The sequence below is a fragment of the Theropithecus gelada genome, chromosome 9 (genome assembly GCF_003255815.1).
Source record: "Theropithecus gelada isolate Dixy chromosome 9, Tgel_1.0, whole genome shotgun sequence".
Classification (NCBI taxonomy): domain Eukaryota; kingdom Metazoa; phylum Chordata; class Mammalia; order Primates; family Cercopithecidae; genus Theropithecus; species Theropithecus gelada.
The window spans coordinates 63,299,038-63,314,285 of NC_037677.1; the positions used below are offsets into that span (position 1 = coordinate 63,299,038).

At 53.8% G+C, this 15,248-nt stretch overlaps 1 protein-coding gene across 2 annotated transcripts in view; it reads right to left on the reverse strand.

Annotated features, from left to right (window-relative positions):
• Positions 1–12,944, reverse strand: part of ADAMTS14 (ADAM metallopeptidase with thrombospondin type 1 motif 14) — an 87,899-nt gene extending 74,955 nt beyond the window's left edge. For both annotated transcript variants that reach the window (XM_025396975.1, XM_025396973.1), the window contains exons 1-2: positions 12,566–12,944; positions 10,439–10,878 (exon numbers count right to left, since the gene is read on the reverse strand). In XM_025396975.1, coding sequence (XP_025252760.1) covers positions 10,439–10,878; positions 12,566–12,647 — 522 coding nt within the window. In that variant the 5' untranslated portion in view covers positions 12,648–12,944. The remainder of the gene's footprint in view (positions 1–10,438; positions 10,879–12,565) is intronic.
• Between the last annotated feature and the right edge of the window lie 2,304 nt (positions 12,945–15,248).

Consider the following 15,248-nt stretch of genomic DNA (forward strand, 5'->3'; position numbering starts at 1 on the left):
TTGGAGGTGGGGCCTGCTAGGGGGTGACTGAATCACAGAGTCAGTTTCCCATGAATGGTTTAGCACCATCTTCTTGGCTGTTACTGTGACAGTGAGTGAGATCTGGTTGTTTAAAAGTGTGTAGCATCCCCCTCCTTTCTGTCTTCCTCCCACCATGTGAGATACTTCGCTCCCCTTTGCCTTCTGCTGTGATTAGAAGCTTCCTGAGGCCTCCTCAGAAGCGGAAGCCGCTACGCTTCCTGTACAACCTGCAGAACTGTGAGCTGATTAAACCTTTTTTCTTTCTAAATTACCCAGCCCCAGTTATTTCTTTTTTTTTTTTTTTTTTTTTTTTTGAGACGGAGTCTCGCTTTGTCGCCCAGGCTGGAGTGCAGTGGTGAGATCTCGGCTCACTGCAAGCTCCGCCTCCCAGGTTCACACCATTCTCCTGCCTTAGCCTCCCGAGCAGCTGGGACTACAGGTGCCCGCCACCATGCCCAGCTAATTTTTTGTATTTTTAGTAGAGACGGGGTTTCACTGTGTTAGCCAGGATGGTCTCGATCTCCTGACCTCGTGATCCACCCGCCTCGGACTCCCAAAGTGCTGGGATTACAGGCGTGAGCCACCTCGCCCGGCCCCAGTTATTTCTTTATAGCAGCGCAAGAATGAACTAATACATGCAACTCCCAAGGCTAGGCCTCAAGGGGTTTTCCAGCTTCCACCTTCCCCCTCTTGGAATGCTACCCTGAGACTGCCTACTGGAGGATGACTGACCACAGAGAGAACTGAGGCCACCCGGCCAACAGCCAGCACTATGTTGGTCATGTAAAAGAAGCCAGCTTGGGCCTTCCAGCCCAGCTCACCCTTCAGCGGAGCACAGCCAAGTGAACAGGGCTGGGAGCAGGCAGGGGAGGAACCTCCCAGCCCACCCACAGAGTTATGAGGAAGGACATAATGTTGTTTTCAGTTCCAAGTTTTAGACTGGTTTGTTACACAAGAATGAGAACTGATAGTTACTCAGTTTCCCCACCCTGCCTCTTTCCCCAGGAGAGCCTGTGCTGCCCGCCTCCTGAGATTTGGCTGGGGTCAAGACACTCCCATGCATACCGCAGTCCTTCTGTGTCCTCCAGGCCCTCACATTGCCACCATCAGGAAGCAGTGACTTCCTCTCTCCACACTGAAGACCCACAGTCACCCTGGCAGGCGGGTCAGGAAAAGCCCCCTTTCTCTCCAAAGAGTCCCTTTCTTGTTTTGTGTGCTGCAAACACAAATTGCCAAGAGGTAACCAGTATTTCCCAGTAAACTGGGTTATCTAAGTGGCAAACATGAGAAACCAGCTCGCACTCTCAGAGAGGGTGTGCACCCTGAAGACAGAGACTTGCTCACGAAGGCAGTGCTGAGGGCGGGGAGGTAAATGGGTTTCCCCTGCACGCCCGGTAGGCCCACGGAGAGTGACTGCGTGAGCACGTGCAGGGGGATCTGAGGCCTGCAGAGAGTGACCATGGAGAGTGACTGCGTGAGCACGTGCAGGGGGATCTGAGGCCCGAGGAAAGTGACTGCATGAGCACGTGCAGACGGATCTGAGGCCCGCGGAGAGTGACTGCGGAGAGTGACTGCGTGAACACGTGCAGGGGGGTCTGAGGCCCGGGGACAGCGTGCCATAGCAGGCCTGCAGGGCCTGCCAGGGCACAGGAGGGCAAATGGCAGTGTGCGTGCCTCAGCGGTCACCACCTCTGGCCTAGGAGCAGATGGCCAGACAGCCACGGAGAGGATGACAGATGCTGTCCCCTCATCTAACTGGGGTTAAAAACACAAAAACAGGAGTTTATGCCTCCTCACCCAGACGGTTGTCCAGCAGACCCGGTGCTGGGTCACGAGGACACACAGGTGACCACACCCTGCCCTGCGCCTCTGGGAACTACAAGTGGAAATGTTCAGGGCCAGCAGCAAACTGAGGGAGAAGCAAGGTGCACCCTGAGAAAACTAACAGGCTTGAGGCCAGGACCAGCCCCCCACTTCAGTGTGTGCCCCACTGAAAACTCAGAGACACCTCTGGGAGTGGAAGCCAGAAAACGGGATGCTCTTTTTTTTTCTTTTTTTTTTTTTGGAGATGGAGTCTCGCTCTGTCGCCCAGGCTGGAGTGCAGTGGCCTGATCTTGGCTCATTGCAAGCTCTGCCTCCTGGGTTCACACCATTCTCCTACCTCAGCCTCCCGAGAGCTGGGACTACAGGCACCTGCTACCATGCCCGGCTAATGTTTTTGTATTTTTAGTAGAAACGGGGTTTCACTGTGTTCGGCAGGATGGTAAATGGGGTGCTCTTGACTTCTTCTTTCCTGCTGCCATTCCCTCAGACCTGGTAGACTCAACCAACCAGTAATCCACACCATGTAATAGCAACAGCTGAGTGTACGGGGGACTGCACTATGTCCTTTACACACATGACAACTCTATGAAGTGATTACTATTATGATCCCCACTTTACAGATGAGAAAACCGAACCACACAGAGGTGAGCTAACTGCCCAGGGTCACGGCATGTAACAGGCAGAGCTGAGATTTCAGTCCAGGCGGTCTGGTTCCAGGGTCACACTCACCCCAGCACGTGCTGCTGAGCTCACAAGCAACCCAAGGCCTCCAGCTAACCGCCTTGCTGGGTTTGGTTCATACAATGGCTTAAGAATTAGAACACTTATTAAAAAGTAAAGTTAACCTAAAAATCCATATTTCCCATTTCTCCTAAAATACTCAAAACTCTTACAATATCAGAGTGGCACAGGAGTGGGCAGCTCCTCTCCCGTTTGCCATAATCCCACCATTCCTATGACTACCTGGTCCTCTTCTCTTTCTTCTGTTACCTACTTACTCCTGGTGCATCTGAAATTTCCACCTCCTGCCCCTCCAACCCAGGGGCCCAGCCTTATGCTCAATGCTCCAGGAAATGCACACATTTAACACAGTTTCTGATTTCTAGGAACTGGTAATTGAAATGGGCGATACATCAAGTGAGGGGACAGGGAAGGTGTGAACAGCACAGCAAAGGCAGGGGGCTGAAAAGTGAGGCAAGAGCAGGCCAGCCTGGGCAGGGCAGGGGTGGAGACAGTAGTCTGTAAGCTGGAGCCCATAAGGCTAGAGAGGCAGGTCAGCAAGGCAGCAAGGCCTGCACCAACGTGGGATCAGACACAATGCTCTGGTGCCCCCTGCCCCTCCCAGGGTCTTTAGGCACACACGTGTGAGGGCAGGAGGCCTGCAGGTCAAGATGTAAGGGGACAAGCCTGCTGGGTGTCTGGGAGGGGGTCGGTCACAGTGAGACTCCAAGCCTCCACACTCCACACCTCCAAAACAAGCTGGAATGTGGAGGCGACTGTGGCTTCCCAAGGCGCCCCCAGGACGCCTACTCACTCATCCAGCCAGTCAAGAGCAGCCCCCGGGGCAAGGACAGCTGTTTGGCACAGGAGACCAGAAAGCCACAGACAAGTCTGCTGTGCACCAGCATCGAGCTGGAAGGATGAGTGGCTTTCTCAAACACTGATGTGACTCCTGTTTACAAACCTCCATGGCTCCCCATGATGGCAGGAAAAAGGCCAAGCTCCATGGTGAGGTTGACATTTTCCAATTACATTTTCACCACTCCCCATCTCCCATGGAGGTCTGAAATGACCTGCCATTTCCTGAATCCTGCAGAGACACAGCATTTCCTTCCCTCCAGAATGACTACAGTTCTCACTCCGTGGCTTTGAAAACTCCTACTGATCCTTTAAAACCCAGCCCAAATGTCCCCTACCCTGGAAGCCTTTCCTGAGCACCCCTCCTTCTCAGTACTCACCTCCAAGCCACCCCTGGTATGCACTATGGTTCCCTGTATTCCCACAAATCACCGAAGCTTAGTATGGTCTGTGTTGCTTTTTACTGTCTACTGCGCAGTTCAGCCTCCCCTTTAAACCGTGGGCTCCTGGAGTACAGGGGCAGAGGGCTGAGTTTCATCCCCGCATCCCCAGGACCTGGCCAAGGGGATAACACCAGTGATCTATATATCATTGCAGTAAAGGGACTCTGATGGTATTTGTAATATTTATCATTATTAATAGTTACTGTTACAAAGTAATCATGATTGGCCAGGTGCGGTGGCTCACGCCTGTAATCCCAGCACTTTGGGAGGCCAAGGCAGGTGGATCAGCCGAGGCTGAGGTCAGGATTTTGAGACCAGTGGGGCCAACATGGTGAAACTCTGACTGTACTAAAAATAAAAAAATTAGCTGGGCACGGTGGTGCATGCCTGTAGTCCCAACTGCTCAGGAGGCTGAGACAGGAGAATCACTTGAACCCAGGAGGCGGAGGTTGCAGACTTTTATCCTTTTTTTAAGGCCCTGCCATAAACCACGTCCTGCACTTTGCGTTATCTCATTTAGTCCTCTGAACAACCCTATAGACAGCTGTTTCTCTGCCCTTCCTACAGATGAGGAATTTAAGCACAGCGAGATGAAGACGCTCGCTCAAGGTCTCACAGCTGTCTGAGCTGTAGTGAGCACATCCTGCTCTTTCCCCCAACCTAGACTATTTCCTTGGAATTACGAACATCACCTTTCATGGGGCCCTTCCATAGGCCAGGTGCTTTTAGTAACAGGTTTATTTATTTTATTTTATTTATTTATTTATTTATTTTTTTTGAGACAGAGTTTCACTCTTGTTGCCCAGGCTGGAGTGCAATGGCGCAATCTTGGCTCACTGCAACCTCCGCCTCAAGCAATTCTCCCGCCTCAGCCTCCTGAGTAGCTGGGGTTACAGACATCCCCACCACACCCGGCTAATTTTGTATTTTTAGTGGAGGCGGGGTTTCTCCATGTTGGCCAGGCTGGTCTCAAACTCCCGACCTCAGGTGATCCACCCACCTCAGCCTCCCAAAGTGCTGGGATTACAGTCATGAGCCACCGCACCCAGCCAGTAATAGGTTTGTTGAGATATAACATACCATATAATTCACCCACTTAAAGTGCATATTGTAATTGTTTTTAGTATATTCACAGAATTGTGTAACCACTGCCATCATTTTGGAATATTTTCAGCCTCCCATAAAGAGGCCCCTTACCCTGAAGTTCTCAACTCCCCCAGCCCCACCCTACATTACACTGTAGTCCCATTTTAAAGACAAAAGGGAGGTGCTCAAAGAGCTTCTGTGACGTGTTCAGTGGTGAGCAGCTGGGCTGGGATGCAGCCTCCCCCATCCCTCCCAAAGCCGTCTGCCAGGGTCTACTCCGTATAACCCATCAAAAATGCAAGATCTGCAGAGAGTGGAAAACAGAACCAGATGGTGACAAATCTTACACGTGTGGCTGCTTCCGCGCCAGGCCCTGACTCACAGAGGCACTGAAGGCAAAGGGGGAAACACGGTGCAGCCAAGCCCCCATCACCCCGTCACAGGGCATCAGGCCCCAGGACCTAGGGAGGCAGAGAGGGCCGTAGGAGAAGCAACCCTTCAGGAGGCTGGTGGCCTGGATTCTAGATGGGCAGAGTGAGCATGCAGCTCCGCTTAGAAGCAGGGACCCCACTCTGCCGACCCCATCCTTGCACGCCACAACTTCTCCAGGATCCACAAAGAACTGGTCCCCACCCCATGTTCCTCCCAGGTGCAGAGTGTTAGTGGCTCTGAAGAGTGGCCCATCAGGTCACTGCTGATACCTGGACACATTCCCAGTCTGGGACTCTCAAGTCTAACAACATCCCAAGCTCGCTGCACTCAACCCCAGAGGAAGCACTTTGCAGGCAGGACCAGGCCCCGCCCCCACATCCCTTATTTCCTGCCCCTGAATATCCTCAGGACTGGCTGGGTCATTCTTTCTGCCGGTCAGGAGCCTGGCACTATCTTTCATGTTTACAATGTCTGAACAGTCTTAAGCAATTGCTACCTCCTCCGGGGAGCCTTCCTAGGTGCCCTAACCAAACTAAACGGGTCCTTCTCCTGCTGCCTCTCACCAGATTCTCAAGTTTGCTTTTATATCTGGGTCCCCATCAGCCTACGAAGTCCTCCAGGGCAAGGGCCCTGCTTTTTCATTCCTAAATCTTTCTCCTTCCCCTCCCACAGCTAGGACACACAGAAGGCCCTCCAGAACAGTGGGTGGGAAGTAAGAGGAAGTATCCCATACCCCACTGTTAGGCATGAATTAACCACAATGCAGGAGGGAGCCGTCAACTACAGGTTTACAGGGGCCTGAGTCCTGGTTCCAAACTCCAGCAAGGTCAGCCCCACGCCACAAAATACCAATGCCAGAGCTGGAATGGGTCTGAGCTTACTCATTCCAGCTTCCTTAATGCACCAAGGTGGCAACTGAGGCCCAGAGAAGGGGCCAGCTTGCTCAGAAACACATAGCCACATCTCTCAACTCCCAGCCCAGCCTCTTCAAGAGAGCAAGCTGCCGCATCCCTGCCCCACACCCCCTCTTCCATCCTACCCTTCCTTCAAGGTGAGACCAAGCCCCCCTGCCCAGTGTGTCTTCTAGTGTCCACTCCCCAGCCCCACCTGACATGGTGCTCCTTCCTCTGTCCAACCATCGCTAGCCTGCTCAAGCTCTTCCCCCTGCCCAGGGGGCCCTCCCCACCCTCTGGCCCCAGCAAACTTCTACTCATCCTTCAAAGCCCAGTTCAAATGTCACCTTCTCTGACATTAAAGAAAACAATCACTCTCATTTACTGAGCACCCATCCCCACTGTGTTCTAGAAAACCAGGTGAATGTTGAAACTACTGGTAGGTTTCCCCCTGCATGGCACCCAAGTTCCTCGAGGACAGGGACCTGACTCTTTGCAAAGCAGGAGTAATAACAATATCTGCAAACATACTTCAGAAGATTGAAGGAAGCGAAAGAGTTTTGTAAACTATAAAGTCCTGTGCTAATGGAAGCTATCTGTTCTTCGTATCTCCGCCTATGACTCAGTTTCCTCATCTACAAATGGATGGAGTTACTAAAAGCACATACACACATGCATGCTGTGTCTGGGCCACAGGAAGGACTGGTTACTGTTGCTGTCATCATCTGTGTCACTTTCTTTTTTTATGGTCTCCCTGTGGACCTTGTCCATGGTCAGCACTCAGTACATATTTTTTGAAATGAATGACTTTGGCATTTGAGATGTTAGAGAATATGGGATTAAAATCCAGAGACCATGTACAGATACAGAGTTCAATCTTTTTTTTTTTTTTTTTTTTTTTTTTGAGACGGAGTCTCGCTCTGTCGCCGGAGCTGGAGTGCAGTGGCCAGACCTCAGCTCACTGCAAGCTCCGCCTCCCGGGTTTACGCCATTCTCCTGCCTCAGCCTCCCGAGTAGCTGGGACTACAGGCGCCCGCCACCTCGCCCGGCTAGTTTTTTTTTCTTTTTTTGTATTTTTTAGTAGAGACGGGGTTTCATCGTGTTAGCCAGGATGGTCTCGATCTCCTGACCTCGTGATCCGCCTGTCTCGGCCTCCCAAAGTGCTGGGATTACAGGCTTGAGCCTTCAATCTTATCAGAAATGCTACACCATGGCCTTTGAGTCCAAAGGTGAGCTCAGCTGGGTCACTGGGACACAGCCCCTTGCTGTCATGGGACACAAAGCAGTTTCCTGGAGTGGGCAGAAAGTCAAGGAATCCCAGCCTGGGGTGACCTCTGTGCTGGCAGCCCCAGTGGAAGGCAGTCAGGGAGTACCACTCCCAGGGCCTGGAGGGGGAGGCGTCCAGATACTGGACTGGAGGACTGGCCTCTGGAAACAGCCAGGGTACATGTTGTGGTCCAGCCTGAAGCTCAGCCCAGTAAAGTCCATTTCTGCCCCTCACCAAGGGGCGGGGGACCCAGGAAAGTCAATTCCTGGAGCCTCAGTTCTGTACCAGCTACAGAGCAAGCCTCCCGAAGCCTATACCTGGACAGCCTCTGAGACCCAAACCCGCTTCAGCAAATGCCACACAGAATCGATTCCCATCTTCCAGGGAACATCAAGCATAGCCCCTCTTTGGACAAATGAGAAGAGTAAAGCTAAGAAATGGGGGGTGACTTGCCCAAGGTCACACTGCTAAGGAGAACATTTACTCAGAGGCCACCGAAAATCAGCAACACCCTCTGAGGAATGTCCAGCCCCAGCCCCACTGAACAGCCCCACCTCCACCATCTGCCAGCCCCCAAAACCAGAGCATGATGACTTGTCACCATATACGCTACACCATGGAGCCATGTGCTCGTGCTTCAGGAGTGCTAGCTCAGGGCCCTTCATGGCCCCGATCCCTGTGGCACCTAGCGGTCAGTCACTACTTGTCAACAGGCTGCTGAGCTGGTTCAATGACAAGGGAGGTTTTCAGGATGCAAAGGGGGTGGGGAGTTACTTGTTGTCAGTGATGGTCATCCTTAGTTTAGGTTCTCAGCATATATTAAGCATCTCCTCTGTGCCTCACTTCAGGGGGGCAGTCAGAGAAGCAGGAGCCCTAGCCCTGTCACTGAGGAGCTTACGGCCTACCTGTGTGATGACTTTAGAAGGAATTCACCATCTAATTCAGTTCAGCTGCTGGCTTGCACCAGCACTTTCTGTCTCTCTATCTGCATGGATACTGTATCCCTGGATGATTTCTGACGTCACTTGGGATTCTCAACCAAAACTTGTGGCCATGGCATAGCTCTAGCCAGCGGAGTGGCCAAGGGCCCCTGTGGCACAGAGCCACAGAGCCAAAGTGGGCTGGCAGCGGAGGCTTAGCCCGGACACCTGACAAGGCCTTAGGCTCCCCCAGCTGCCCTGACAATCTGCTTTCTCAAAGCCCGCTCTCAGGAACTTTTGCATCAGTTCACCTGCAGAGTTTGGTGTCGATCAGATCCTGGTCCCTCCCCCGAGAGGCAGATTCTGCACCCCTGACAAGGTGCTCAGGTGATTCTACCGCATGCTCAACTATGAAACCAACTACCATGTAGATAAGCCCTCTCCATGAGGGCCCTATCACCTTCAATGGGGTGAAAATTGATTCTGGGGAAGGTAAAAACATATAAAGCCCAGATAGATATACAGTGTATAAACAGATCTTCAGTATATCTGTGGTATTAAAATTGCGTGAGGAAAGCCAGGCACAGTGACATGCACCTATAGCCCCAGCTCCTGGGATGCAGAGGCAGGAGGATGGCTGGAGGCCGGGAGTTCAAGTCTGCAGTACCTTGTGTTTGTGCCTGTGAATAGCCACTGCACTACAGCCTGGGCAACATAGTGAAAATCCACCTCTAAAAAAACAAAACAAACAAACGACAACAACAAAAAATACCCACCTCATCCTGAGGTGGACTGATGATTAGGGGGGAAATGTCTAAAACATTTAGGGGTACATCATGATAAAAGGTGGAAAGCGCTGGTTTAGACAGAGGCAGCCACGAAATCAGCAGGTAAGACTTCTCCTACACATGGGACGATGGTGACAAATGCTCCCCGCCCTGTCAGTGAGGAAGGAACCCACAAGCCCTCCCCATCTCAAATGTTCCCGGTCTCAAAGCTGGAGGGCAGAGGAGCAAGCAGGCCTCTTCCTGGGACCCATCAGCTCACATCTGGTGTCTCTGGGGCAGGGAAGAGCCGCCGAACAGGACCCTGGGGCTGCTGTGCCAGCTCACAAGGGCCTGCACACTGAGGAGGAGCAGCGAGGGGAACGAGAGCCAGCCCCAAGTGGGGGCAAGAAAGACAGCTCCCCCCCATGGCTTTCTGGTTTGCAATGTGGAGCCAACCAGCAGAGGCGCCCCAGACTCTGGGAAGCAGTGTGGAAGCAGTGAGGGTCCTAGGAGAGGGGCCGCGCAGAGCAGCCAGGAAAGAGCAGGCTGGCTCTGGGAGGAGAGACAGGGAGGAGAAGAGGAAGGACATGACATCACAATGGTATAGGACATAATAGCAGCCACTAACTGTGCCCGCACCATGAGCCAGGCAGGGGCAGCCCCCAGTGCACTGCCCAGTTAGGCGGGCCACATCCTTAACACCCGCAGGTCAGCTCCAGGAGAGCAGAAGCCACGTCTGCCTCAGGCACCACCGTACCCCCAGCACCTAGAACAGTAAATGTGTGCAAAATAAACAAGGGAAAGAACCACAGAGAGGTGAACTCATCCAAATCCTCACAGCTAGGCAGCGGCTCAGCCACAATTCCAACCCCAGCAGTCAGACTCCAGAGCCTGGCTTCCTCACCCCGGTGTTTCTCTACACTCAGAGATACCAGCCAGACAGCTTGTGATCCAGGGGGGTCCATGGAGGGTGACGGGAGAAAAAGCCACGGGGTGGGCATGATAAAGGCACCATCCCAACTCGGCCACTTCACACCTGGCAGAGCGTGAACCTAGTGGCCCGTGGGGGCAGGCGGTACTCCCTCAGGAAGGCAGCACCACCCCTGCCTTGGCCCAGACTGCAAAACATGCCCATAGCAATCTCAAAACCACGTGAGCGGGGCACGGGAGGGGGAGGATGCAACTTAATGAAAGTCTCATCCCTTACCAATCCGTCACAGTTGCTGATGGCAACAGCTGCCCCAGGCATTCCAGTGACACCTCCAGTGTACACACACTCCTGCCGTAAGGGCTGCCGGAACAGCTCCCGAAAATCCTCCTGCCACTCCACTGAAGCTCCTGGCACTATCAACCTCCGATTGGGCCACAGGCGCAGGTGCAGTTCCTTCCCGAAAACAGTGACATTGAAGTAGAGGGAGTGGCGCCCCGCCCTGCCATGCCACAGGGTCCCTCCTGTGTGCAGAGGGCTGCGAGCCACCCGGAGGTGACTGGAGTGTCGTGGTAGTGTGGGTGGCGTGTCCACTACCATGCTCTCTGCAGAGGCTGCTGCTGGGCCAGACACCACGTGGGAGAGGAAGCGTCCCCGAAAGTCTGTGCTGCAGGGCACTGTCACACCATAGTCACTGAGCTTTCCAGAGAGGTGCAGCTCTGTCGGAGATAAACAAAGAGTCACTTCAATGCAGTCAGTGCAGAGGTAAGGAGAAGTCGGAAATCCCACTAGGGCAGGGAGGGATAGGAACCCTGAGTGTCACCCTTAGATGGCCCCGTTAGCCCGAGTTCACTCATTTTCCATCCATTGCTTCCTGAGCTCCAGGATTCCTACACTTGGATGAAGGATGTGCAGGTACTTTGTGCAAATATCACTCCCTGTAGCCCCCAGGTCCTTTTTAAACTTAGCAGAAGAAAGCAAATGATACCAGACAGAGCCTGGTCACTAGCGACAAGACTTCCAACCTTGGGCTCTGCCCAGAAAAGGACTAAAATTCCCCAAAAGCCAACAGGGCAAATAAAGGGAAGGGCAGATCTGCCCAAACTCCGCAGCGTGCTGAAGTCACCACCCCAGGCTGGGGTAGGGCCCTCCTCCCCAAGCTTCCAAGAACGCAGCTGGCAAAACAAACACACCTAGAAACCCAGGGGACCGTGGGCGCGTGTCAAGGAGAAGGTGGGGCTGCAGAGGGGAGGGAGGGAATGCCCAGTTCTCTATTTTTCCAAGGTTAGAAAGAAAACTTTTTAAAGCAGGACAGGGGCCGCTGAGATTTCTGTATGGCCGAGCCCCAAACCGGATAAATATAGATCTTCAAAAATAAAAGGATATACAGGGGATGACCTGCCCACTTGGGCTGAATTAACTGTGAGGTCATGGCCCCATGCTCCAGGCCACATGCCAGCAGGCCCATCCTCACACAGCTCTCCTTGAGCCCAGCCAGGCTGGGCAGGAATGACAGCCCCCTGGCTTCCAGGCCTGGTGATTCATGAATGCGAGTTTGGGAGGAATTTTCATTTCCACACAGCTCTACCTCTCGTCTCCCCAGTTCACGTCACTGATAAAACATAGAAAGTGGTGTTTCCTGAAAATTCCCCATGCCCACAGTTCTAGTTTCATCCCCATTATAGCAGAGGACCCCCAAGACTGCTGCAAGAGGGGACCCACTCTGGCACATGAACAAGGCTCACAGAAAAGGAGGCACCCTGCCTGGAAATGACCAGAGACTCCTCCCCATGTTCAGAGCCACCAGGAGGGTACCCCATGCTGCAGGGCAGGAGTGGAGTGTATCGGGTCTGTATGCAAGAGGCCTGTGTCCGCAGCGTTTGACAATGCTAGGTTGGGGGCAGTGGAAGGATGTGTGTTTCTGTGCAGGAGCATGACTGCCCTGTACGCTCTGCAGTAGGAGGCAATCACCTGTTAGCCTTATTCTGGGTATGTAACAGTCACACACACACACACACACACACACACCTTGCACCCATGCTCACACAAGTTGGAGACAGAGAAGACACTGAACGAGAAAGACACACAGGGCAGAGAAACAAACTGGGAAAGGGGGGAAAGAAGAAACACAGAGAGACAAAGAGACAGACACGCTGCTCCTAAGAAGAGACTCGATGATCCCAAATTCTCTCCTGGGGTCTCTGTCTACTTCTAGTGCTAGAAATGGAGAGAAATCACTGGACAGTGCTGTGGCACAGGGGAAGAAAAGAGAGCAGATCAGCCCAGAGTGTGCACGCTGCCTCCCACCCGCGGGAACCCTGACGGGGTAACTGGAGCAACCTTGGGCCACCCTGACCGCGAGCACCCCGGGCCCCACGGGCCCCCGCGCGCCCAACCCGCACGCACCTGGGGTCCGGCTGCCCGCGGCGGCGCAAAGCGCACAGTGCAAAGGCAGCAGGCAAGACAGCAGCTCGCGGAGTGGAGCCATGTGGCCGCGCTGAGAAGCGGGCTGGGCAAGCGCCCAAGCCCGAAGTCCCAGGCTGAGGGCGGCGAGGCTAGGGTGCGCCCCGGGCTGTCGGAGCACCGGCTGGCTCCCGCCGCCGCCGCCGCTGCCGCCTCCCCGCCTAGCAGCCTCCCTCCCGCCGGTTCCGGGTCCCCTGCGCGGCGCCGCCGCCTGGACCGCTGGCTCCGGGAGCGCGAGGCTGCAGGCTGGAGAGCGGAGCCGCTGACGCGCCAGCGCCCCCGGTGCCAACTGCCGGTGGGTCGGTCAGCCCGCCCGCGCAGTGACGCTCCGGGACTCCGCGGGAGCCGGGCGAGGGGGCAGCGGGGCGGGCCGGGGGTGGGCACACCGGGCGGGGCGGGGCCGGGCGCGGGTCGGAGCTGGGGCGCCGGGCGCCCGGGGGCGGGGCGCGCGGCTGGGGAGTGCAGCTGCCTGTGGCCGGGGATCGGAAGTGCCACGCGGAGCCAGAGCAGGGGCTCCTGGCGCACGGAGCGATTGTCCCCTCAGACGCCTGGGCTCCCTGAGTGGTGGCCCGAATCCGCTTTCTATGGCTGCTCCGCCCCCTTTCTTGGCCGCAGGGCCTGCTCTCTGTTTCTGTTCCAGATCCAGGACGCTAAAGGGGTGTCCGGCTGCATTTGGGGGTGTGGTGGACAGTGAGCCTCCCGGTGGAGGGAGCCTCCCTCTTTCTTTCACTATGGTCTTGATGCCCTCACTAACCATCGACCCCTTGGATCTACCCGTTTTCCAGACACCAGGCCAGGGTGCACCACTAACCTGTGGTCCTAGCCAAGAGCAGGGCTGAGCCTGTGAGGAGAGAACCCTGGCTTCAGAGTCAGACAGCCCTGATTGAAATCCTAGCTCTGAACCGCAGTTGCCTCATCTGTGAAATGGGTGTTAACTATGGCACATAATAGATGCTCAGTAAGTGATAACTGTCCTCCACTTCCATCCCTGATGCCAGTAGCAACTGTAGCATCCCAAGGTGGAAAGAACCAAGAGTCAGAGATGAGCGCTTGATGCTGGTCTTGCAATGTGTTGAGACCAGGTCAGGAGTCAGTACAAACAACCCAACAGAAGATCCATGCTCTTGCTTTACTCTGTAAATATGTAACTAATAACTTGCAAATAAACTATATTTCAAGCAATCCAGGGGTGGGAGTTGTGGAAGGAGATTTTTTTTTTGTAATAACCATGGAATAAAGAATCTTGGAAATGATGCCAAGGTTTTGGAGGACTGGTGCATTTAAGAAGCAGGTTCAGAAAGCTAAAGTATATTATCTTCCAAGCATTCCAAGCTACATCAGAGCATCCAGTTATTTGGAAATGCCACAACCAAATTGATCTATATTAAATTCGGGAAGAATAGAGTTCCTCTTTCTCCTCTTTCTGGTCTTTTAAGATGTGTGTTGGCTGGGTGCAGTGGCTCAGGCCTGTAGTCCCAACACTTTGGGAGGCTGAGGTGGAAGGATTGCTTGAGCCTGAGAGGTTGAGGCTGCAGTGAGCTGAGATCACACCACTGTACCCCAACCTGGGTGACCCAGCAATACTCTGTCTCAAAAAAAAAAAAAAAAAAGACATGCAAAGTCAAGGTCCAGACAGGATTCTGTGTGTGAGGACTGACGGAGCAAGAAAGTTAGAGGGTGTGTGTGTGTGAGAGAGAGAGAGATAGAAAAAAGAGAGAAAGAAAAGAGAGAGAGAGGAGAGGCTGGGAGATAACCAGGCTGGAGCTTCACAGCTCTGGCCCTCTGCAAACCCAAGCCCACCAAATGATCTCAGGATAAAATGGCTTCCCTTCTCAGGGTCTCAGTTTTCCAAGGGGCAGAGTGGGGACCCTGTGGGACAGAAGGAAAAAGTCATGGAATAAAGATTACCCCTTTTCTGCTGTGGGGCCATCTCAGAGAGACTGCCCTAGAAAACTCAGGGGCCTCAGCTCCATTCACCCCTTTCTTCCTGCCTCAAGGAGAGCAAGTCATGAGGGGCAGGTCACAGCTGGGGCCCCAGCAGCCTTCCTCACCAGCCGTGGGCTGCGGCCTTCCCTGGAGCCAGCCTTGGCAAGCAGAGAGCAAAACCTCTCCCTGTTTCTTTACCTCCACCCCCTTCCCTGGGGCTACAATGGTTGCTTTTATTGGCAAGTATTGTGTGTCCAAGCTCTCTTCCACTGAGGAAGGCTTTGTTAGGAAAAGGGGACATGGGAGCATACCTCAGAGTCTGGGCCAGAAGGTGGGGAGAGGGCAAGGCGGCCCCAGATTTGGAGTTGAACGGGGCCAAAGAAAGAAATCCCCAGGTGAAAGCTGGGGATCCTCCTAAGAAGTCAAGGTCCAGGTTTTCCAGTGTCTTCCTTGAGTCTTCCCACGGGAGAGAATGGCTTGGGTGTGTCTCCCAACACCTAATACAACACTTTCAGTCTAAGGCCCTGGGGGAGAGGGATGTAGAAAGTCTGTGTTGGCTGCATGAAGCCAGCAACCAATTGAGAAACCTGATATGGGCAACAGAAAGTCTGAAAACCAGGTAAGGAAAGGGTAGAGAAATGTGCTCTAGATGAACATGCAAGGTCGCCAGTGGGGACCCCAGGGACTCTGGGGATTCTGG